General features: G+C 46.1%; 1 protein-coding gene across 6 annotated transcripts in view; it reads right to left on the bottom strand.

Moving 5' to 3' along the window:
- Positions 1 to 25247, bottom strand: part of TBC1D1 (TBC1 domain family member 1) — a 226589-nt gene that overhangs the window by 46318 nt on the left and 155024 nt on the right. For all 6 annotated transcript variants that reach the window (XM_027598091.2, XM_027598093.2, XM_027598094.2 and 3 more), the window contains one exon: positions 2526 to 2711. In XM_027598091.2, the coding sequence (XP_027453892.1) occupies positions 2526 to 2711 (186 nt within the window). The remainder of the gene's footprint in view (positions 1 to 2525; positions 2712 to 25247) is intronic.

The raw sequence follows: 25247 nt of genomic DNA, 5'->3' as shown, positions 1-25247 counted from the left end.
TCAGTTAAGCGTCTGCCTTTGGCTCAGGTCATGATCTCAGGGTCCTGGGATCAAGCCTGTGTCAGGCTCCCTGCTCAGTGAGGAGTTTGCTTCTCCCGCTCCCTCTGCCCTTCCCCCCACCCACGCTCATGCTCTCTCTCTCAAATAAATAAAATACAATCTTAAAAAAAAAAAAATCTTTAAAAAAAACAAAAAACAACTAAAAAAAAAAAAACCCAATGCAATAGAATGACTGTCTCTCTAGTATACCGTACACTCCTGGTTGGTTCTTGTCAAATCTTGCTTCTGTATTTATTTAAAGATTTATTTATGTGAGAGAGAGAGAGTGAGCATGGGGGGGGGGGCAGAGGGAGAAGAAGAGAGAGTTCCAAGCAGACTCCACACCAAGTATGGAGCCAGAAGTGGGGCTCAATCCCACAACTCTGAGATCAACGACCTAAGCCAAAACCAAGAGTCAGTTGCTCAACTGACTGAGCCACCCAGATACCCCTTGTTTCTATATTTAATGAGAAAGTTCTGTGCCCATCCCACCCCAACAAAGCTTACCAAATGTTTTTTAGGCAATTCATGGTCAGGTTCTTATTGATGATTAAGCTTCTCAGCAATATAGGTACTGTAATGCACTGAAACCATGCTTTCTAAATTATATTAAAGAAGCTTATTATGCTTTCACCACAAAGGTAAACATATGCTGAACTTTAAAGAGCTAAGAAGAGAAAATTAATTCAAACAGCAAGAACGAAAGACCAGCCAGGACTGACCACTGCCAGATGAAATAAGGAAGCAGCAGAAGGGCCAGTGAACACAACGCAACACCTGGCAAGGTGTTCCAGGGAGCCTGACGAAACTCTTCCCCGCTCATTCTTCTCTGTCTGGTCATCATACACAGCTTTACAAAAGCTCTGCTTCTGTGGCATACTGATCTTATCGCGTCGATGCAGTTATGATGCCTCCTAACATCCCAAGAAGCCAGCCAGCACCATTCCCATTTTACAGCTACGCCCTGATTTTCCATGGCTGTCATTTCCACCAAGATTGGCCAGGATAAGTATTAGGATTTACGACCTACACGACGAACATAACTGCCTCTCCGCTTTTCAACAAAAATCCCAACCAAAAGACACGAGTGTGAGTGCTGTGCTCCAGAGCCGTCATTCAGCTCATGCTCATTTAGCACTTGGTGATGTCATCACAGTCAAATCTCTTTCCAACATCTGCTTTTACTTGTTTTTTAAAGATTTATTTAGACATCTGCTTTTAGAATGGCCTTCAAGAACACACAAGAAAACAGCAGGAAAACAGAGCTGGAAGAAAACTTAGCATTCAGTGCTGTAAAATCCCCTTGAGCGGCACCCCTTCCACAGCACCATCCGGGGATGACCCGTCTGCCTTGACACCGGGGACAGGGCTGGGGGGGCGGGGGGCGGAGCCCACAGTATCCGTCAGTGGCCCATTCCAGCCATGAAGCTACTTTCATAACAAAAGGTCTTATTACTTTGTATCTGACTTCTTGTTTTTGATCAAAGATGACACACTTTTTTGGACTATGAACCTTATTCTTCAGATTCGGTGTCTTAATAACTTTCACCTCTATACAGATCTCAAGATAAAAGATGAAGATCTGCAGTCAAGAAGTAAGTTCAATGAAAGGTACTCTACTTGCACAATTGCCCTGGGCCATGGCGGCACAACTCAACTGCCTCCCTCTGGATGATACGTCTGACTTCCTGCTCAAAATGACCATGATTTCGCATCCAGCCAGTGCTCTATACTGCTAGACCCATGTTCTTTCCATCAGACCACCCACTTAGCTTCTGAGCTACTAGGAAAATAATATTTTTTGGTTCAAGCAACAGTATAGAAACAGGAAATGAACAAAATCTAAACTTGCAAGTTTATGTCTTATTCTTGATACTGATATAACCCCTGGCAAGAATTTGGCTGGTCTGAGCCTCAGTTTCCTCTTCAGGCTAATATCTGCCTTCCAGAGCTGTCAGCATTAAACGAGTCTGTCTATATAAAACCTTGGTATCAGTTCAGGTAGAACTCCGCTAACGCTAAAGCTTAGTCCTCTTCAGATCACCTACAACCCACCAAAAATGCACAGAGTGAGGTTATGAACTTAAGTGATTTGTGTAGGATTAGTTCATACCTACCAGCCAAGCACAGACTGTGGCTGAGGGCAAAGTAGGGAGAGGGAGAGAAAACAAAACAAAAAACACTCTTCAGAGGGTTGAAGCTTACATTTGAAGGTTGTCTCTTGGAAGTTCTACATGTTATGCTAAAAATGACCATATAGGAATAATTTAATATAGTTGGTGAGATTATCATGAACTCTCCAGAAAGTAAAAAGCATTAACTTGACTTTGAAAAAGTAAACATATTTCATATATATACATATGTCTGTATGCTAGAGGATCTTGTTTTTCTTTTTAAAGACAGCATACTTATATGTCTGATGTGATTCACTTCAGAGCCAAGATAAATTATCAGGCCTGTCATTCTAAAAAAAATGGCAAACCAACCTTGCAGCTTCTGATTTTCCTTCTCCATTCTAAGGAGCAGTATCTGTTGTAAAATAGCCTTTTGCCATAACTCTCGAAGCTCGCGAGATGTCCTTTTCTTTTCCTCTGGGACGGGGCCGAAGGGTCCATCTTCACAAACTGGTTCTAAAGGAGATCGTGGTGGAAGCTCTCCCAGTTCTGAGTAATCTGGGGATAGAAAAGGACATTTCAGAATGGTCATTTCTTTTTTTAATACAGATTTAAACATAGTGTCAAATCAGAAAATTTCTGTTCATTCAGATTTTATGAAATGGTGTCACCAGACTTAAAATTTTTAAGTTTTAATATGCATTGAAATAAGTTAGGTCTGAGCCACAACCATCAAATTATACATCAAATAGCAAGCAAAAGTTGAAGGAACTGAGGAAATGTTCAAAGACACCTACTTTTAAAGGTGTAATATTCCTGTTTTCTTCTGAGTCAATGACTGTATTATTAGTAATAGCAAACATTCACAGAGTGCTCACTCCATACCAATCGTTCTGAGGGCTTTATGGGTACTAGCTTATTTAACACTCAACCACCCTGGGATAGAGCTACTGTAAGTATTCAGTTTTAAAGAAAAGCAAACTGAAGCACATTTGCCACCTGCCAAATGTCACAGAGCTAGGAAGTGTAGAACCAGGATCGGGGACCCAAGCAGGCTGGCTTAACCACCATGTTATAAGGCTAGGTATTCTGGAAGAAGACTAACACGTATTTAATAGCCAATAATAACAGTGACCATTAACGGGTCCTCTACCAAGTGCTGGGCACCATGCCAGGTGTTTTATATAGACAGACGCATTTAATCCTGATGACAATTCCAGAAGACAGGGATTAGCCTGAAGAGAAAACTAAGGCTCAGAGAAGCAAAGGAAGTTGCCCAGGGTCAGACAGTGAATAAGCAGGTGTGGTGCGATCCCAACCAATGTCTGCCTGACTTGGAAGTTCATGCTTTCTGCTCGATATCCCTGTAATTCAAATGTTTCCTACGTCATCAAGTCTCAAATTTCTATTTATTAGTTGAAATCTCTTTACATTTCATGAATTTGTACCCTTCTCAACTGCAGACCCCATGTGGCTGGGACACAGTGCTGTTGCAACTCACAAATACCTTACAGACAAGCAGAACATCCCACCAGCTTACTCTGAAACTAGCTACAAACAGCAAAAGTTCTCTTATGGAATATTACTCAGCCATCAGAAAGGATGAATAACTACTGTCTGCCTCAACACGGATGGAACTGGAGGGAATTGTGCTAAGTGAAATAAGTCAAGCAGAGAAAGACAATTATCGTATGGTTTCACTCATCTGTGGAACATAAGGAATAGAGTGGAGGACCACAGGGGAAGGGAGGGAAAACTGAATGGGAAGAATTCAGAGAGGGAGACAAACCAGGAGAGATTCTTTGACTCCAGGAAACACACTGAGGGTTACAGGAGGGAGGGCGTGGAGGGATGGGGTAACCGGGTGACGGGCATTAAGGAGGGCACGTGTGGTGATGAGCACTGGGTGTTATACGCAACTAATGAATCTCTGAACATTACATCAAAAACTAATGAGGTACTTCTATGTTGGCTAATTGAACATAATAAAAAAAAGTTCTTATATGAGTGGGCCCCATCTGAGGCAAGGCATTGTTGGGTATTTCTCTCTAAACTGAACCTAAGTAAAATCACAGTCCTAACATTCTGTGAAAAGCCCTTGACAGACAACCCGAATTTCACAACCACCCAGAACACAACATACAATCTCTTCCAGTGTACAGTTCCAACAAAATTCCACACTACAATTAATTTCCAGAACAGTTTCAGCATTGGGACGCCTGGGTGGCTCAGTCGGGTGAGCGGCTGCCTTCGGCTCGGGTCGTGATCCCGGGGTCCTGGGATCGAGCCCCGCATCGGGCTCCCTGCGCAGCCAGGAGCCTGCTTCTCCCTCTCCCTCTGCCTGCTGCTCCCCCCTGCTTGTGCTTTCTCTCTCACTATCTCTCTCTCTGTGTCAAATAAATAAAATCTTTAAAAAAAAAAAAAGAACAGTTTCAGCATTGATTGCTCATTATCTAAAGGTGGGTTTGATTTCCTGCTATGAAATCTTTGAAATCAAACACAAGCTACAAGTTTCATTTTATAAAGTGACTTGCCCATCTTAACTCCTATTAAAGTTACTGGATTAAAAAGAATTATGATAAGCATTAAGAATGCTTTGTGATGTCTGTAAGCATTCAAATGCTTGTCATCACATTTCTATGTCTATTTCATTATGATCCTATTAAACGAATGAATAAATTAAAATTCTTCTTTTGGAGGTAGTTTTTATGAATGTTATAGGAGGATGCTCATGTGAAATGGTCAGTATAAAAGCAGGAATAACAATTGTTGTGTGGTAGGATCTCAATCTTAAAATTATTATGAGGAGCAGGACCGTTCAGTGACTAAAAGGTCAGGCTCCGGAGCCAGGCTGTCTGGGTTTTAATTAAGACTATGCATTTTTTGATTTTGTGACCTTCAGCAAATTGCTTAACCCCTTAATGCCTCAGTTTCCCAATCTGTCAAGCAGGAATAACAGCACCTCCCTCACAGAAGTGTTACAGGGACTGGGGCACCTGGGTGGCTCAGCAGGTTAAGCATCAACTCTTAATTTCAGCTCAGGTCATGATCTCAGGGTCGAGAGAGCTGTGCTCTGCATGGAGTCTGCTTGTCCCTCTCCCTTCCCCTGCTTGCATGCGCTCTCCCTCTCTCTCTAAAATAATTTTTTTTTTTAAGAAGTGTTACAGGGATTGAGTTAATTCATATCCTATAAACTACCTGAAACAGGGTCGAACACACAGTAAGAATACAGTGAGTACTAGCTTCTTATTGGTTGCTATTACATAGTCCTTAACAGCACAGAAAAAAACACTGGAAGGAAAACACTTAAAAATTTATCCACTCAATTGTAAGCTCTAAGAAGGCCAGACAGGCCACCTTGTCAGTGAGGGTTCACCTAGCACCCGGCACAGTGCCTGCCACCTAGCAGGTGCTGGGCAGATCCTGCTGAAGAAGAGAGACAGGTGGGTGCTAGGTTTGCATGTGCTTCCTGCTGTTCTTTGTATTTCCTAAATTCGTGACAATAAACGTAATTTTTAGAACCAACTGAAGAAAAGTAATGCAAATCTGTTCCGATTTAAATCAAAGATTGCAAAATGTTCTGCAAAACACTTAGAAGACAAACCAATCCTCCCAAACTTGTGTACTTAGCATTAGTTGGTACTGAATATGATACAGCTGAAGTTTACCCTTTTTTTTCAGAAGGCATTTTAGTTAGTATTCTCATTCAATCTTATTCTGCAGCCTGGAGTCTTCCATCTGAGCTCTTCCCTTTTTTCTTTTACCATCTTGGCTGTTGAAACTCTGCTGGACACTGCGGTGGTGATTCAAGTTCTGCTTCACCTCATGCTGAAGGACTCACAAGGGTCGGCGGGGAGACGGCCTTGCCGTGGGGCAGCCTCGTCATAAAGTAGTTTAGTGACTTACAAAAGACCGATAGTTAACTGTCAGTTTGTTCTAAATCTGGCCTGGCTAAATGAATCCAAGTGGGCTGTTTTCTTATCAATGCAAAGAGACGCAAGTTTGGGCCGAGGGTGGCCCTCTTTCATGGACACATGCCTGGTGTACGGAGTGCCTGGGGTACAGTCTTGTGAGACATGTACTCAGTAGCATGGGGCTGAGTGGAGTGGCAGGGCCAGGGAAAGGATAATATGAAGATGTTGGTCAATTGGCAGCTGAGAACCTTATTCTAATAATAAATGTGTGCATTATTTTAACTTGGATCATTCCTAAGCCATTTACACCAGTTATTTATCAAGTCCATTATATACCTGGGATGTGACATGCTAGGTGGTCTAAGAGAGGCTTTGATTTTCTAACATTCTTTAGAACAACACTGGGGATCTGGCTTCCTTCCCGGACCGATACTCTTGCTGAGAGGCTGCCGTACAGAGACTGATGGGGGAGAGCAGGGAGGAACTGGGCTAGGGTCCCTCCACCCCCAGGCTGGCTTGGCAGTCCCTCTTTGTAAACCTCTATAAACACGTGCACCTTTGGGGTTCCAGTCCCTCAGTGCAAAATGTGAGAAATGATATTCCCCTCTGACTGCCCCAACTGTGGAGCCAACAGGCACTGACAGACACACATACTTCTACATCTGCAGGGCCCTGAAACCAAAAGGCCACAATAACACGCCAGCCTAGGATGAGACTTTACCTTTCGGACATGCCCTATAATGACAAGATAGAGCATGCTTAATTACAACAGAGCCTTTCAGAAACAATCGTTTTCAATGGGTTCTAAGAACTTCAAAGCCAGCCACAAGTCAGGGGTCCTGCGAGACAATCCTTGCTGGGACATTCTCAACAGGGTCATAAATAGGATCTAGGTTGGTGCGTCAATACTTTAGCTGCCAAACTGTCCTCCTGAGACTGTGCTGCCACATTCTTCTTGCCCCGCTCTGCACACAGGTGTGTGGGGAAGAGCATGACCCTGCACCATCAGTAGGAACACGGCCGACGCTGTGACAGGGCAGAGAAAACGGACATGTGCGCACACAGCCTGCCAGTTGCCCCGCGCTGACTGAAAAGTACGGAGTACGGGCCTGCTGGCTGGTACTTTCATGAGACACTGCTATCAGGTTTGAACTGCTCTTCTCCTCCTTGTAGAGACCTGACACTGAATCACACATTAAGTGCCTTGTAAGAAAGGGGCGCTCTGGGGGGAACATGAAGAGATAGGCCCTTCTTCAACATTCTGGGTTTTCCATTATCCCACAGCAGAGCATTTTTTTTTTCCAAAGATTTTACCCATTTATATTTGAGAGAGAGAGAATGAGAGATAGAGAGCACGAGAGGGAAGAGGGTCAGAGGGAGAAGCAGACTCCCCGCCGAGCAGGGAGCCCGATGTGGGACTCGATCCCAGGACTCCAGGATCATGACCTGAGCCAAAGGCAGTCACCCAACCAACTGAGCCACCCAGGCGCCCCCACAGCAGAGCATTTTTATAACTCTCTCCATCTCAAAAATCCTGATCTCCCATGCCAAAAGAGAAAGACATGTTTAAGATTCCAGCTATTCTGAAACCTCTGCTTTAGCAACATGAATAGACTTTGGAAATGAGAATTAAAACTGAACAATAAGCCTCTGGAGAAAAGTTAACAACAATAGGGATTAACGTCTGCAGCATCTGTTGTTACCAACAACTGAGGACAATTTCTTAAAAACCAGAGTAAAATGACCGTGTAGACTTAAGAAAGGAACAGGCAGTCCTCTATGAATGCTGTCAAACTGTTTACAGAGCACGAACAACTTTACCTCTCCTGCAACAATGTCGCTGCGGGAGAGCGGAGACTTCTGTGTCCCCTGCTCTGCCACGTGCCAGGGAAATAGCAGATACACACAGAACAGTCACTGAACAAAAGGATTCATTTACCCAAGACTGCTCTACAGCCTACCCTGTCTTCTTTGGAAAATAATAATAACAACAACAATAAAAGAACCTCGCTATTTTCTACAGTTGCATTATAGAATGGTCCAGCCACAGGGAGACAGATTTTTTTTTTTTTAATAACATTTGGTAAAAAGAAATATTTTTAAGTTTTTGCCACATGCCCGCTAGAAATCCAAGTATGACTAGAACACAATCCCTCAAGTTTCAACAGGGTGATAGGGAGAAGTACATGGCTGCTAGGAAGTACAAAGAAAGTGTTCTAGAAATTTAGCAAAGAAAATCAATCTCTCCTGTCAGGTCGAGAGCATGAGCCCTGGGGTCACACGTCCGGGGTCAAATCCCAGCTCCACTACTCACCTAGCCACTCAAACGCAAGCATGTGTGGTCTGATGCTTTACACCTGTCCCTCATTTGCATAACAGTGTCTATGCTCTGTGGGCTGGTGTGAGTGGTTAAGAGTAAACGTGCAGAAAACACAAGTCTGGCACACAGCAAGCATTCAATAAACTGACAGCTGTCATTCTTCTTATCGCCATCATCAGGACCAGGTTTTTGGAAGTGGTGGTGGCTCTTGGAGGACATGGCAAAATCACAAAGGTGGAAATTTCTCATAAATGGGGCTACGAAAACAAGGTGTCCAGGTGACAGTTCCTCATCCAGTGACCCATTTCAGCCAATGAGCAGATGTAGGTGTGTATGTGAAAACAAGAATGGTTGAGCCCAGATTACAGAAAGCGTTGAATGATTAATTTATGTATTAATGGATGAGGAAATGGGAATCACGGAAGATTTGAGGTTTTTAGTTTTTAAGGAAAAGGTATTCCATTTATGTGTTCTTCAGTGCTGGAAAGAGACCGCGGCTGTCGGGGAACGCAGAGCTTAGCGGATCAAACGGAGGGCTATTATAAAACCACGTGAGAAGGCGCTGGGCAGGGCGGGGGCTATGGAGACAGGAGCTCGAGCCTAGCTCTGCCTGAGATGGGGTGCAAGGGGAGGAGAGGACACATGCTGGGGAGCGGGGCACACACGTTTTATTAAAAAGCGGCAGCCAAGGTATACACAGAAACGAGAAACAGAAGCAAGGGTCTTACAGGCCTCTATCTCTATACCCTTCCAAATTAGCTATTTGGCAGGGAGTCTCCAAGGCTCCACGAAGACCACTTGGAGTCACGGAGGCCAAAAGCCCCGCATCCCCCTGTTCGGAGGTTGTGAGGACAGCTCCGAGGAGCAGCAGTGAAGGAGTGAAGGCGGCATGGTAGTGGGCAGCCCAGGGCAGACAGCCAGGTGGACGGACCAGGACTGAAGGCAAGGCGGACAGGCGGCGCTCCTGGCGGCTCCGGTCAGCCCACCATGCCCCCAGCTGCCCCTCTCTGGGCTGAGCTCTGAGAGCAGAGGCATGCAGCACCCAGAGCATGGTTTCCCAGTGGTGGAGACTATGAAAGTTAAGGCCTACATAAAGCTTGAAAACAACCAAGAAAATGCTGCAGATGAATTTTTATATTTAATGCAGGAGATAAAATTATCCTTTGAAATAAATAGCATTTGTTTTTGCATCTGCAAGGGGAATGACACTGTACTTTTCAAGAGGGCTGAAGGTCAGGGCTCTTGTCTCTTGATTAAAGTCAATAAAACTATAAAGAGGAACATACATTCAGTCTGGAGGAATATAAAACACTGAACTCTGTCATAGTTTGCTCTTTCCTATTAACCCTGTACAGAACACTGGATTTCAAACTGTGGTCCTTGGAATTTTCTAGGACACCTCAGGGTGGAAAAGCACCTCGAGCAGCACAAAAGGCCCTTGGTGAGTGCCAGCAGGCTGTGTGTGTGAGGAGGTGTCCAAGGACGTCCCGCCAACAGCCGCTGTGTGCCGACCGCGCGAGACACCCCTTGCTCACGCTCCGTTCCTTCTTCTGGACTGTGGCGGAAACAGTCAGCACTCACAGGAACACAGGGATCCAGGGCTGAAAAGGGCACCAGAAGATGACTTAGCTCAACCCCCTTCCCTTCCCAGAGGAGGAAACTGAGGCTCAAAGAGGTCCAAACTCACATTTTTTGGACCACTGCCTATATATGTGCCAGGCCGTGTGGCTTCCAAGTCCCCACTGATTTCATGCTCACAACCACCCGATAAGCAAGGACTGTTTTTATCCCCCAACAGCACAGCCCAAGACACCAAACTAGCACTTGGACTCCGGGTGCTCAGCATGACGGGAACGAACTGGTGCTGACACTCACCCCCAGGAAAAGCAGCCCCGACTCTCCGTGCCTCAGTTCCCTCATCCACAAATCCCAGAGAATAACGGCCTCCATCTCCCCCAGCTCTGTTGCAGAGATTAAATGAAAAATCCTTATCAACATATAAAATTGTACATGGCCAGGGATAAGTACTGAATTCCTATTATCATCAGTATCTATTTTATTCTAAACCTGGCTAGGTCTTTGTGCTGCTTAGACTTCTCCACAATCAGACTAGGGCTGGGGAGAAAGAAGACACCCGGTGTACCGAAGAACACTGGGGAAGACAGACGCTTACTCTTCCCAGGGGCTCTCCCCAACAACAGGAGCCCCTGGTCACTGCCTTAGCGTGTCCAGGACCCATGGTCACGACCGGCCTGGAAGCACGGGAGAGGGATGGCCACCCTCACAATAGCGGGGATGCCCTTTTAGCTTTTCTTTGTCTGGCTGACGCCCCCCTCCTTCAAAACTCAGCGCCAAGGCCACAGCCTCTGGAGAGACTCCTCTCGCCATTCCCTGCCCCGTCAGAGCCTGCGGCACCCCCTCTATGCTGCCCCAGCACCCTGGCAAACCTCAACCGAGCCTCCAGGATTCTGAGAATGGCATCCCTGGGGCCAAAAAACCACTGCCCTGAGCACAATCTAGTCAAGAGGAGCTCGGAGAAGCAGAAGATCAAGCAGCCTGGAGCATCTTGGGGAAAAACGAAGCAGAAGGGAAAGGAGTAAAAGAGGGACAGTCTAGACAGAGGGGACAAGGGCAAACACGCCGGAGGAGACACAAGCAAGGCCCTTGTGTGGCACTCAGTTCTGGCCCAAGCAACAGGCTCAGCTCTTTTCCACAGTTTTATTCCTAAACTGTGGAAAAACTATTAAAAAACTTTATATGAATGTTATACATCTATATGTGAATATACAGATACCTGACACGTGTACATAGAACTTTATACATGAAGCTTTATAAGAAAAATATTACAGAGAACGTATGAATCACCTCGGTGACCCATCATTTAATTTACCCCAAGAACAATGAAATGAAACCCACCTCGGTCCCCAAGGAGAGAGAAGAGGAGGCCACCATGACAGTGGGTGTGAGAAGTGGCAGAAGAGCCCACAGAGGGTGGCCGAAGTGCAGGAGAGACAAGCCTAATCTGAGCCTGGAATGGGGGTGGGGGCAGGGACAGTGTTGGACACATGACCAGGCAGGACGACTGCCCAAGAGGGAAGGTCACTCCATGTGAAGCACGGGAATGAAAACATCATGATGAATTTGGGAATTTTGAGGAGCTCCGCATGACCCTGGGAAAGTGTGCAGGCTGAGGTGGAGTACATGCAGACGGTAAGAAACGAGTCAGGGTGAACAGTGAAGGGCCTCCTATGCTAGCAAGCAAGCCATCCTGACATGAGCTCTAGAGAAGAAGTGAAAAAATGACAAGCCATCAGGTTCTGTTTCAGAGAAGTTACCCTGCTGCCCACACTTAGCCCTTTGATCTCATCCATATGGAGATTTCAAAAGGTGTCAGACCATCCTACGTTCATCGTTTACATTGGTAACTCTCCCTGACGACAGCTGCTGGTCAAGACCACCCTGCTTGGACTTCACTGTAGGCACAGACGACAAGGTTTCCCCGACCCCTTCCTCACAAAAGCCCTGGGGGTCACCATCCCCAGAACCCAGGCCGTGAGTTCTGCCCACGGGACCAGCTCCAGACCAGCAGCATCCGTATCCTCCGCTTGCTTGGCAGAATGTCTATCTTGGCGCCACCTTAGTCCCACTGGCTTGCAGACTAGGGTGGGACCCGAGGAACGGGGTTTTAACATCTGGAATTCTATGCACACTGAAGTTCCAGAATCCCTGGCCTCTGGCAGTCAGCACTTTTTCAGCCACTTACTTTAGGTTGTAGATTTACCTTAATTGGTGGTTTCACATTATCCGACACTAGGAAATGGAGTTACCTTTTAAATAAATTATTTCAAATTAATTAGGGACTCCATCCGTTACAGATAACCTGACCATTAATAAAAATTTAAAATACAACATATCTTGATTGTCAAACACCAGCCAAATCCCGTTTTAATCTTTGTCAAAGGCAACTGTTTGAAACAAAAATTAATACCATTTTCTCAAGAAATGCATTCAGAAAGTCATCCCTCCCTGCTGACCCAGATCAACTACCCACACTATTAGACTGATAATAAATTTCCTTCCAGAAAACTTCCAGATATGAACATAAATAGAAACATAGACCAATGAGTCACCCAACAGAAACAGAAAAATATACTACTAAAAGCTAAGATCACGATTTCTCAATTCGTGAAATTTGACCATCTGCAGAAAAGCAGCTCATCTGTTTACAGCACAGCTTCCGGCACCTCCCCCGTGTGAACCCCTCCAAGGAGGACAGGCCCTGCCCCACACCCTGCAAGGAAGGTGTGCGCAGTCTCAGGGGGGCTTTCTGCATCTCTTCCTGCTAGAAGCCTGGGGAGGAGAGCCACATCCTCACCCTCAAATCCCCCTGACCACAGCACAGGGAACCGAGAGTCCGAGTTAAACCTGGTACGAGTAAGGGACTGCATCATGGAATGAGGGCTTTCAAATTATACCCCATGAAGCTGATGGCAAAGTCCACGCAGGGGCCAGGGGAGCGGTGGGGGACACAGCTGCCTGAGCTCAGGCGGCTTTAACAACATACCACAGATCGAAGGGCTGTAACAACATTTATTTCTCACCGTTCTGGAGGCTGAAAGTTCAAATTCAGAGTGCCAGCATGGTCAGGTTCTTGGGGAAGGCCCTTTTCCTGGCTTACCTCCTCCTTGTTGTGCTCTCACGCGGCAGAGAGAGCGAGCGCGCGCTCTGGTCTCCTCCTCTTAGTTACAAGGCATTGATCCCATCATGGAGGCTTGACCCGCATGCATGGGCTCATCTCAACCTAGCTGCCACCCAAAGGCTCCACCACCAAACACCAACACATTAAGTACTGGGGCTTCAACATGTGAATTTTCAGGGGACACACTCAATCCATAGCATGAGCAAATACGGTTCGAAACTACTCCTTCTCTCCGTTTCAGCAGAGCAACTGGATTTCGTGGGTTTTAGGGCCTCTAAAAACTTTTCCTTTTCCACAAAAGGAAAACTCTTTTTAAAAGAGTTGTCAGTAGCTAAGAAAAAAAGTTTTAAGAGTACAGGTAACAAGGTTTTTTTATGACCAGAAGGAACAGGTTGGTGTTGTGAGTCTTGACGGACCGCAAAATTCAGAACTTTTTTTTGCAGGGGGAAAGGAGACCCGGAGGCCAGAAAGAAGGAGCTGCCTGAGCAAAGGTCCACGGTATTCCAGCTCAGAGCCACCCTTTCTTCAATCCACGGTACTTGCTATCGACGTCAGCGTGGCAACTGACTTCTGCTGCCATGGGACATCTTACACATTTTATCTTGGGGCATCTTTCATCAACCAGGTCCTGGGACAGGGCTTAGAAGTGGGCTGCCATCTGGTCTACCTTCCTCAACAGCCTGCCTCCGGACAGTCAGGACAACCTGACTTACCCCCTGCTGCAGGAAGCAGATTTCGAATGCACTTCCAACGCCGCCTGTTCAAGAGCACTATCCAGGCACTTAAGCCAGGGCTCCCACGAGAAGCCCAACTTCCAGTGAAAATCACTCGAACACCCATAAGATGATGAAGAAAAAGAGAACAGGACAACTCTGCAACCTCAAGACATGAGTCAAACACAATCTGTCGATAAAAAATCAGAGAAAATACAATGGACCCTTGAACAACACAGGGGCTGGGGCACGACCCCCACACAGCTGAAAATCTACGAAGAACTCTGACTCCCTCAAAACTCAATGACCAACAGCCTACTGTTGACCAGAAGCCTTACCGATAATGTCAATAGTCGATTTAACATATACTTTGTTTTATGTATTATATCCTGTATTCTTACAGCAAAGGTAGGGAAAGAAAGTGTTAAGAAAATCTTAAGAAAAAATACATTTATAGTCCTGTACTGTATTTATTGAAAAAAATATCCATGTAGACGTGGATCTGTACAGTTCGACCCCATATTGGTCAAAGGGTCAATGGTACATTCAAGGTGAAAAAACACTCAAGTTTTGTGAAAGAACCAAAGTCAAGATCTAGTTTCTGCCACACAGACATTTATAATATAAACAGGTAGATGTAGTGTATTTGATAAATAATATTAATTAAGCTTGGTGTGGAAAAGGATCATTTTATCTCGACAAAGTTATAAACCCTAAATCATTAACGTCATCGCTGTGAGGCAATGACAAACCCCCCATCCCCCTCAGAGGGCAGCTTTCCAATTCAGAACCTTGAACTCTGCTCTAGCTGCACCCAGCCCTTCTCCTCTTTTTCTCCCTGGGTACTGGTTGCTTGTCTCTCCTATCACACCTGCACACTCCTTTATCCAGCATAAATCCATAAATTGCACAAAGCTGTGCGCTCAGAATATTTAGATGTTAAAGAACACAGTAAGGCGCTCTTCTTGCGTCAGGGGTAGGGACTGTATCTTGTACGCAGATTTCGGACTTCCATTAAAAACTCTATCGGTGGGCCCTGGTGATGTTAGATAAAGACTGAGTTATACATAGAAAGAACCACGCGGAGAGGCAGAGGAAAAGCTGCTGCAGCCACGGAGGTCTGAGAGATGGGCCTGAGGGGCAGCCCAGGAACAGGAAGTAGGGGGCAGAGGCACTGCGTGTGGAAGGAGAGCGAGCTCCACACAGTCAGGGCCTCGGCCACGGGGGGCCAATCTTCTGTGACTGGTAAAATGGGAAACAGGGGCACAGATGGTGATTTTCGAGAAGAGGAGCCCCCTTTATCCTTCTAGCCCAGGCGCCCAGGGGTCTTAGGTGCACTGACCGGGCTCCCCCCCGCCTCCCTGGAAAAAAAAAAAAGTATGTTCACTCAGTGCAGGGCAACTGGAAACACTGGGGGAAACAATCTATATATAGATATTTTAAAATATATATATAAAAAAAAAGGAAGAAGAAAGTTACTATAATCCCACCTTCCAAAGATAAGTTCTTTTAACATTTCCACATATTTCCCTCTGGTCTTTTCTTGGATCTTCACTGCATGTAGAACCGTACTTCCATCTGGAGGGGTCTGAACAGAGTTCTGGGTTTTTGTTCGCACTGCACTGTCTCTCCCAGGTCCGTGACCCCCCAGCTGGAAGCACCACAACGGGACGTGAGCATCGGAAGCACCTGAGGCAGGCCAAGCGGGAGCACGATGCAGGGGGATCGTGACCCTAGCCCTACGGAAAGGGGCAGGTGGCCTGGGCACACTTAGGACTCGCCTCCAGAGGAGTATTTGGAACTACTCAACTAGAAATAATCTACAATAGGGGGCTGTGATGTGACCCTCTCAGGTGCCAGAGCAGAGCTGGGGAGGCCTTCAGTGGGAATTTGTGGGAACAGGGAGCCCTGTCATTATAAGGGGCTCAGGAAAGGGGATGGTGGGGAATGTAAGGAAGAAATCTATGACCCCCCCCCCCCCCCCAAATCCAAAGCAGGAGGGAGGAAGGAAAGGTCCCAATGGCAATGGCACACATGGGTGACCTGCCCGGGCAGCTAGGAAACCTCAATGGGGTTCTGCTGGCATGACAGTCCTGCGGTGAGGACTTGGACTTGAGGACCGGCGAGGATGGATGCTAGAAGCCCCAGCTACAAACTCCGTTGGCCTCCCCCCTCCCTCCTCCTCTAACCATCTGTGGCTAAAAACGGAACCCCACCCATCCCATTACACAATGCTTATCTGGATACATCTAAGGTCAGACTCCATGAGAGGAAGCCTATGACTTAAAAGTTAGGAAATACTTTTGGGCTTCACTGGGGAGAGGGGATGGGGAAGTCCACACCGTGAAACAAGAAGGTGACAAGAGCGACCCTGGTTCTTCCCCTGACTCGACACAGTGTTCAATGGGCTATATGTGGAAATGTGACCTTTCCACCTGGAAAACCCCAGCCTCACCGCCTTCCTTATAAGGGCCCATATCCGGAAGGAAGCCAACTTGGAGAGCAGCACTCTTTTTAGGTAACCACGCCTGCTCGGCAGTTGGGAAGCCTGGGTTTTAGCTGTGTAAAATTTCGGGCTTTGTCCTCAATGAGAAAATGGAAACCAACAGCATGATCATCGAGGTGGCTCCCATCCCTTAAAAGTCAGCACTCTGATGTTCATTCACAACCCTAACAGACCTCACACAATCGGGTTTATGAGTTAAAGCGGACGCATCAACCTCGAATGTTCTCTGAAGACTGTGTTGGTAGTAAGCAAATTCTTTAAACATTAGCAGAGCTTGCTTCACCCAAAAAAAATTCAAGAAAGAAGTAACATTTACATAATTGAACATGGCGCCTCCCAGAACACTGAGCTTCCATTTGCAGTTCCTCAGAAGGGAGAGGTGTTACGTGAGCGCAGGGGACAAAACAAATGCGAGGAACTAGCTGCTCTGATGGAACAAAGTAATTTGGTAAAGACTTAACAGAGCTCCATTCCAAAGGACGAACACTTTTCTAAACATCCTAGCACAACACAAAAATATAAGTACTGTGCACACAGCCCAAAAGCAGCACCTTAAATTTCAAGAAAGGTCAACACGGCGGGAGTTGACCCTCCAGAGCCTGGGTACCGTGTGTTTAGCTGGCCAGGTCTCAGCTCACTGCACTGGTCAACCTCTGGACATCTGGAAAGCTGCACGCCATCTGACCTTCTGCTGGGATGATTTTAAAGAGCACAACATCTGTGACATTTCTTTGCAATGATTCTGGTCTTTTGTCTCTCCCCATTGAGGGAGTTTGAAGAGACAGCAGTCCCCGGTGTCTGTCAGCACTCTCGACTCACGCGTGGCTTTTCCCCCTCTGAATCCAGAGCACACGGCGGCGGGGCGAGGCGGGGCGAGGCGGGGCGTGGCGGGGCGTGGCGGGGCGTGTCGCCACAGGTGTGCACCTGGGGTGGCGCAGGAGCAGGACCCACGTCTCCTCTGGCTCTGACTTCGAGCCATGACATGCCCTTTGCCAACAAGCTGAAACCATAGTGTGAACCACCTGTACGCTGTCCAGCGGGCTCAGAGAGGTACCTTCTAGCAATGTGAGTGTCCTCCATGTGCTGCAGAGTCTCTGATGGCCCAAGAACATCCCTTTGCTTGTCCTGAAAGTCCAGTGATAATAAAAGGGAAGGTGGTGGGGGATGGAATTAAAAGGATGGCTGACATTTGTGGTGGAGACTGAGAAGGCAGCTGGTTTTAGTGCCTTCCAAACCCCACAAGGAACAGACTGTCTACACTCTGACATAGTGCCCGTCTCTCGGGTGCTTCCTCGCTGGCAATCCTAACATCCCTAATTCCACGAGGTGGGTGCTGTTATCATGCCTGTATGACAGTGGAGGACTCTGTGGCAACTGCCCTCAGTCAACAGCTCATCCAGGGAGAAGCCAGGCCTTAAGCCCAGACCCTGTCTGACTTAAAGATCCATACTCTTCAACTCAACAACATCAAAAGAACAAATAACTCAATTACAAAGTAGGCAAATGACTTGAAAAAAGACATTTCTCCAAAGATGATACACAAGTGGCCAATAAGAATATGAAAAGATGCTCAACACCAGTATTCATTAAAGGAATGCAAATCAAAACCACAATGAGGTATCACCTTGTACTCATTAGGACGGACACGTCAAAAGAACCCCAGAAAACAATTATCGGTGAGGATTCGGAGAAACCGGAACCCTTGTGTACTGTTGGTAGGAATGTAAAATGGTGCGGCTGCTGTGGGAAACAGTATGGTGGCTCCCCTCCCCCCAAATTAAGAACAGAATCACCATGTGATCCAGCAATTGCACTTCTAGGTACATATGGAAAAGAACTGAAGGCAAGATCTTGGGCAGATATGTGCACACCCATGTTCACTGCATCACTATTCACAATAACCAAAAGGTAGAAACAACCTAAATATCCACTGACAAAGGAATAAACAAATGTATCACACACACACACACACACACACACACACACACACACACACACACACACACACACACACAGTGGAATATTATTCAGCCTTAAAAAGGGAGGAAATCTCGTCATATGCTGGATGAACCTTGAGGGCACTATATTAAGTAAGGCCGTCACAAAAAGACAAATACTATACCGATTCCACTTACGTGAAGTAGCTAAGGTAAACTCAGAGAACAGAGAGTAGAAAGGCAGTTGGCAGGAATCAGGGGGAAGAGGGAATGAAGAGTTAGTGTTTAACTGGTATAAAGTTTCAGTTTTGTAAGATTAAAAAGTTCTGTAGAACCACTGCACAAAAATGTGAATTTACTTAACGCTATTTAACTATACACTTAAAAATGGTGAAGATGGTAAATTTTGTGTTTTTTTTTTTAAGATTTTATTTATTTATTTGACAGAGAGACACAGCAAGAGAGGTAACACAAGCAGGGGGTGTGGGAGAGGGAGACTCAGGCTTCCCGCTGAGCAGGGAGCCCGATGCGGGGCTCGATCCCAGGACCCTGGGATCATGACCTGAGCCAAAGGCAGATGCTTAACGACTGAGCCACCCAGACGCCCCAATTTTATGTGTTTCTTACGACAACAAAAATTTTTAATTATATTTTAGTTCATACTCTTAACCAGGATGCTGCACACTGATTCTCCAGTGGATCATGCCTTTCTGAAATTATGCATGACCCTTTTCCTCTCCAGTAGCCAGAAGCCATTTGCAAAAATATTCATCACAATGGAAGTTACCAACCAGCACCAAGTTTCACTTTGTTTCTCCTCAGGACAAAGAAAAGAGAGGACCACGGGCTGGAAGGAGGCAACGGAAAAAGCTCAAAGAGCCCATTTTTAAAACTCTGGCAACTCAGAAAAGGTGGGCGTGCAAGGAAGGAGTCCTGATGTAAATGAAATTCGGAGAGTCCAGGATATCCTCCCAAAGGTCACTCCAATTCAAAACATGCAGTCAGAACATTCCCAAGCCCTGTCTCTCCCTGAGTCTGAGGTTTTCCAAGGCCATGGGCTTTTGCCTTCTTCAGGCCCAAGCTCCCATTCATTATGCGATACTGCCTCTCATGGAGGGAGACAGTTACTGTCAGCCCCATGTTACAAAGGAAGGGACTGCGGTCAGGTGGTGGGCCCAGAGTCCTAGAGGTGGGAGGCAGTGGGGGCAACTGGCACCCAGACCCACCCACCTGCACAGCCCCTATTCAAGCTGTCCTGCAGTCAGCCAACGCTGGGGGCGCTGGCCCTGGACACTATTCCTAAATATGATGCAGCTGAAGGCCCCTGTGGGTCATACAGTCTTCTCCTCTGTAGAATGAGGCAATGGATTAATTTTTTTTTCTAACATGAAAAGCTCCAAATCATCTACGTTGTCAATAATATCAAAGAGACTTTACTGAGCTCCACAGACTCAGGGTATCATAACAGGAGTAGGAAACAGAAGTATTGAACAAACAAAAGAGCCTTTTACCCTGCCATCTAAGAGTCCACTGTCTGGGACAAGAACCAATACAGACACACCTGAGTATGGAGACAGAACTATACCATTCCGAAAAGAATGAAGTAGCAATAGGATGGTTATGAAACCACTTCTGATCCACAGCAGGTAAAACGGTTATTAATCACAACCAAAGGGACTCTGTGACACCCCGAGGGCGGGACGGCCAGGGACTGCGGCAGTGAACTGGAGTTTACATTGACATGGGCAACCAGAAAAGGCAAAATGCCAAAGCCCTCCCCTGAGCAGCATCTAGAGGGCGATGACCTGGGTCATTATACCACTAAAAATCGACACCACGTGTTGGGAAAACTGGGCAGCCACATGCAAAAGGATGAAACTAGACCACTACCTTATATCATACACAAAAATTAACTCGAATGGATTAAAGACTTGAACATGGATTAAAGACCTGAAACTGTAAGATTCCATCAGGAAAACGTAGGCAGTAAGCTCCTTGATATCGGTCTTAGTGTTTTTGTGGATCTGACTCCAAAGGCAAGACAAACAAAAGCAAAAACAAACAAATGGGGTTACAGCAAACTAAAAAGCTTCTGCACCAAAGGAAACCATCATCAAAACGAAAAGGTAACCTACTGAATGGGAGAAGATATTGCAAATCACATATCCAACAAGGGGTTAATATCCCAAACATATAAAGAACTCATACAAGTTAACAACAACAAAAACAATCCAATTTAAAAAATGGCAGAGGATCTAGAGAGACGATTTTCCAAAGATGACACTCATATAGCCACCAGGGCCATGCAAAGATGCTCGACATCACTAACCCCCAGGGAAACGCAAACCAAAGCCACAATGAGCTATCCCCTCATGCTGGTTAGAAGGGTTTTCAAGAAGACAGGAAATAACAAGTTTTGGCAAAGATGTGGAGAAAAGGGAACCCTTGGTGTACTGTTGGTGGGGATGCAAACTGGGTGCAGCCACTCTGGAAAACTGTGCAGAGGTTCCTCAAAAAGTTAAGATAACTACCCTGTGACCCAGCTCTTCCACTCCTGGGTACTCATGTGAAGAACACAAAAACACTAATTGGAAAAGATATGTGCTCCTGTTCACAGCAGCATTATTTACAAGAGCCAAGAAAAGGAAGCCACCTACGTGTCCACTGCTGGATGAGTGGACAGAGAAGATGTGGTGTATACAGACACGGTGGAATACCACTCAGCCATTAAAAAAAAAAAAAAAAAAGAATGATATCTTGCCATTTCTGACGACACAGACGAACCTTGAGGGGACTATGCTAAGTGAAATAAGTCGAAGATAAACAAAAACAGTATGACTTTACTCTCATGTGGAATCTAAAACAAAAAACCAACCCAAACCGAACTTACAGATTGGTAGTGATCAGAAGGGAAGGAGGAGGGGGTGGGCAAAATGGGCAAAGGGGGTCAAATGTATGGGAATGGATGGTAACCTGACTTTTGGAAGTGATCACTTTGTAAAGAATACAGAAGTCAATTATACTACCGCACACCTGAAGCTTATATAGTGTTATAGACCAATTTCACCTCAATTAACAACATAATAAAATGAAATAAAAATAGACACCCTGGTATGTTTGTTTTCTCATATCACTGATGTGACTTCTTCAGAAACAATAAAACTTTGTATTATCAGGAACCTTAAAATGACTTCAACTGACGAGTTTAAACTTTAACAAACTCGTTAATTTAGAAAGAGAACATACTGATTCAGACTAGCCTGCGAATTACCATTCCAGAACACAAAGTTTGTAGTTGTACAGCCAGAACCTGAGAAGACGCAACGTGGTACCCTTGGAGCTATCGGATATAGAGAAAAAGGTTCCGTGGGCTTTTAAATTTCTTAATGTAACTTTTTTTTTTTTTAATGTTCAAACTATTCTCTGAAACTATAAACATAACATACTGCAATTTTACTTCTGCTGAAACCAGAGAAATTCGGAATCTCAATGATCATTAGGCAGCCAAGTGCTCTCGGACACCTGAGGCCTTTCCCAGGGCAGCGAGCAGGCAGGAAAGAGGACAGTGGCTGGCAGGCAACCAGAAAAACCCTTCAAATGAAGGGTCATATCTCTAACTTTTAGGCTAGATTTCTGCAAATTAAGGCTGTCACTTTCTCTGCTCAAATTACTCATTATGCCAAGTTGAATAATTCCAAACAGAAGGGGCGGAGGGATTACCAAATGAGCATCTGTCGTTCAAGTCTACAAGACAGAGAAGTGATTTTATAATCAGGTCCATTTCCAAAGAATCTGAATACTTGCTACTTATCATGATCTGTGACAGGAATGTGTTTCCATTATAACCCTCTATGAGACTAAATATATTGTGAACATTTTTCTTAATTAAAAATTAATTTTTCCTATCACATGTAACTACATTATAAAATGGAGAGAAAAGAGGAAAATAGCACCTATTATCACAACTTCCCAAACTTCTATAGAATATCAGTATATTTTCTTTATATTTTTTCTCCATGTATATGTTATCTGTTACACAGTATAATCTGAGTATACTCAGATATAAAATAACCGTATTTGGTTAATATTCCAAAATCATCTACTGTGTACCAGCAGAAATCAAGCATTATCTGTGACCCAAACCCTGTGCCAGGTCCCAGAAGTGTAACAAGATAGCATCCTTGTCCTCATGGAGCTTTAACTCGGTTGCAGAGATGTGCCCACAGTGCCTGCAGAGGCCTGTCGAGGAGGCAAAAGTGGATGCAGGCCCCAGGCAGGCTCACCCACACCACAGGTCTAAGGTCCATGGAAAGCGCCGTGATGGCTCGCCGGGCTTTCTTCCTCCAGGGACACCTGACCACCTCTGGCTGCTGAGCCACGTGAAAACTGCCTACCTTGCTGTAAGAATCCCAAATTCTAATTACTGGGTAAATACGTTAATCAAACTTCTTCCCAGCAGCGGAAGTTTTGACACAAGGTCACCGGCTTCTTTCCAAGCACTTCTGGTAATAAGAAATGTACATGCTTGCCGCACATCATTTCACCTACTTGCAGATAACCAGTGACCGTGATAATGCCAGTGAGCTCCAGTTACCGTCACTATCGTGGTTCTGCCTTTGGTTGGGAAACAAGATCACGAACAAGAATACACTGACTTGTGGTATCTGGAGGCTGTGCCTTCTCCTCCCCGCGCAGGCCCTGCCCTGTTGCTCTCCCCTGTCTGGAGAGTAGCTTGAGTGGGCCCCCCTGCCATGCTGGCGCCCCGCTTCTCCTGGCCCTCCTTGGGGGAGCTGCTATGAGCCGGGCCAGTCAGCGGCTCCCCAATGCCGGGAGGGAAACACAGACTGGCCGTTAGGTAATCAGCGGCCTCTGGAGCCAAGAGGTCACGGAGACTTGGAAGCTGGTGTGACTCTGCAGAGTGACTTGTCAGCTGGGAAAGCTGGGGTGTAGAATAAAGAGGAAACCAGAAGGAAAATTACATGGCCCCAAAGAGAGGGGGCCAGAGAGATTTCCGTGGTTCCAGACAACTTCTAGTTTCCAGCCCTTGCCCTTATCTTGATTTTTAAAAGCCTCCTTCTGATTAAGCTTGCTTGAGTCATTTTCTGTTTCTTGCAACAGAACAATCACTGACTGACGAAGTCTCATCTGTTTCCTGAGCATTCCCTGAGTGCCGCCTCTATGCAGTGGGCATCTGAGGACAGCTGAAAGCTGAAAACAACTTCCTCTCTCAAGAAACTAGAAACTGGTGGAGAGGCAAGAATAGAACATAATCAGGGAAAGCAGGTTGGTGATAATCAGGTCTGGTTTCATGGAAAGAGAAGTGAACGCAGCCACAACAACCAAGAGTCCAGTCCCTTCTACCACTGACGGCCCGTATGACCTTATGTAGGTCCTTCTCCCTCTTGCAGCCTCGGTTTCTTAAGCTGTAAAATTAGAAACTCGAAATTTCCAAGTCCTCATGTGCTTTTACTATTCCTTAAAAGCAGTGGACCCAACACCTCCTACATATCCAGTGACAATATTTTTAGAAGCCATGTTGGTGGTAGAATATCTGTAACCTCTGCCCAAAGTTTACCACCTCAGTTAGGAGACAACACAACATGAGCGCCATCCTGAAGGCTGCGCCTGTGGCTCTGAGTGATGGGGTGAGGGTGAAGTGAGGCCTTAAGGAGCTCATCACCTAGAGCAGCCTGTGCAAGAGAATTTGTATGACGGAAACGTTCTAGAGCTAGCCACTGGCCACACGTGGTTCTTGAGCACTTGAAGTGGGGCTAGGGTAAGGAACTAAATTCTGCACTGAATTTAAGGGTAATTAGTTTACATTTAAGTTTAATTAGCCTTATGTGACTAATGGCAACTATGGGACAACACAGACCTAGAGGTGGGGCTAGATAATCCCAAAACAAAGTACGCAGCTCTCTAACAGGGACAAGCATCAGGGAAGGAGAGGCTGATTATGTCTGAGAGAAGAAAGGACAAGATGGTGACACTGAAGGGGCCTGGAAGGAACAGGAGAGTCTGTCAGGGCTGAAGTGTGGTATGCTGGGTGCACAGAGGACAAGAGAGCTAGAATAGCTTTCTCAGCAAAGAAAACCATCCGTGCAAAACTGTGGCTGCATGAAGAAACGCAGCATGTGGGTGAGCAGCCCAGCGCTGTGTGTGGGCCATGCTGCAGTCCCCTAACTCCCCACCCCATACCCATTCTCCCCTCCGTCCCTACAACCGCGGATACCCACAAGGTGGCAACAGGCTCAGCCAAAGATCACGGTCTCCCAGCCTCCCTTGTGGCTACAAGTGGCCCGTGACATGGTTCCAGATAATGAGACCAAGTGAAGCTCTACTAGGGATTTCCACAACAGCATGGCTCTCTTGATACAGAGGGGTCACCCTTTCCTCCTTATTGCTTCCTCTTCCTTCCTCTTGGAAGTCCGAGGGGAGCAAAGGTGGGGCAGCCATCTCATGACCAGGAGGCATTCAGGAGGGTGACACAGGAAAACAGAAAAGCCCCCAGATCACCTATCACATCAATGGAGCCACTGAACCAGCCTTGCTCTCACACCCCCCAAACTCCTCGATTATGCCAGAGTAGCAAGATTTCTAATACATTTAGTCAGACAATCTCTAGAGGACACTACATTTGGCACCCAGAGGTGAGGGGCTAAAGAACGCAGAACCGGCAGGGCAGAGAAAATTGGGGGGGAGGAAAAGAGGAGGAATGGCGATCCGGGGACTCCGCCCTGCGCCGGTAAGACGCCTGGTCTGTCTGCAGCCTGCTCTGCTCGGGGGGCATACACCAGGTGCAACACACTGCAGCAACAGGAACAATGAAGGAAACTTTCAGAATGTGGGGTGCAGAGACTTCTCTGGGGGAGAATGATGACCGCATTCTGCAAATAGCAATAGGAAGATGGACCGCTTTATTAAGGCAGCTCTTCCTGCCTCTGACCCCTAAGTCCCACCATTTGAAGCCTTGCTGGGCTAAAGAAGCCACTGGCTTCTATGACA

Source organism: Zalophus californianus, chromosome 2 (assembly GCF_009762305.2).
Source record: "Zalophus californianus isolate mZalCal1 chromosome 2, mZalCal1.pri.v2, whole genome shotgun sequence".
NCBI lineage: Eukaryota > Metazoa > Chordata > Mammalia > Carnivora > Otariidae > Zalophus > Zalophus californianus.
Note: the sequence above shows the minus strand (reverse complement) of the source record. Positions and strands in the feature narration are given on the sequence as shown.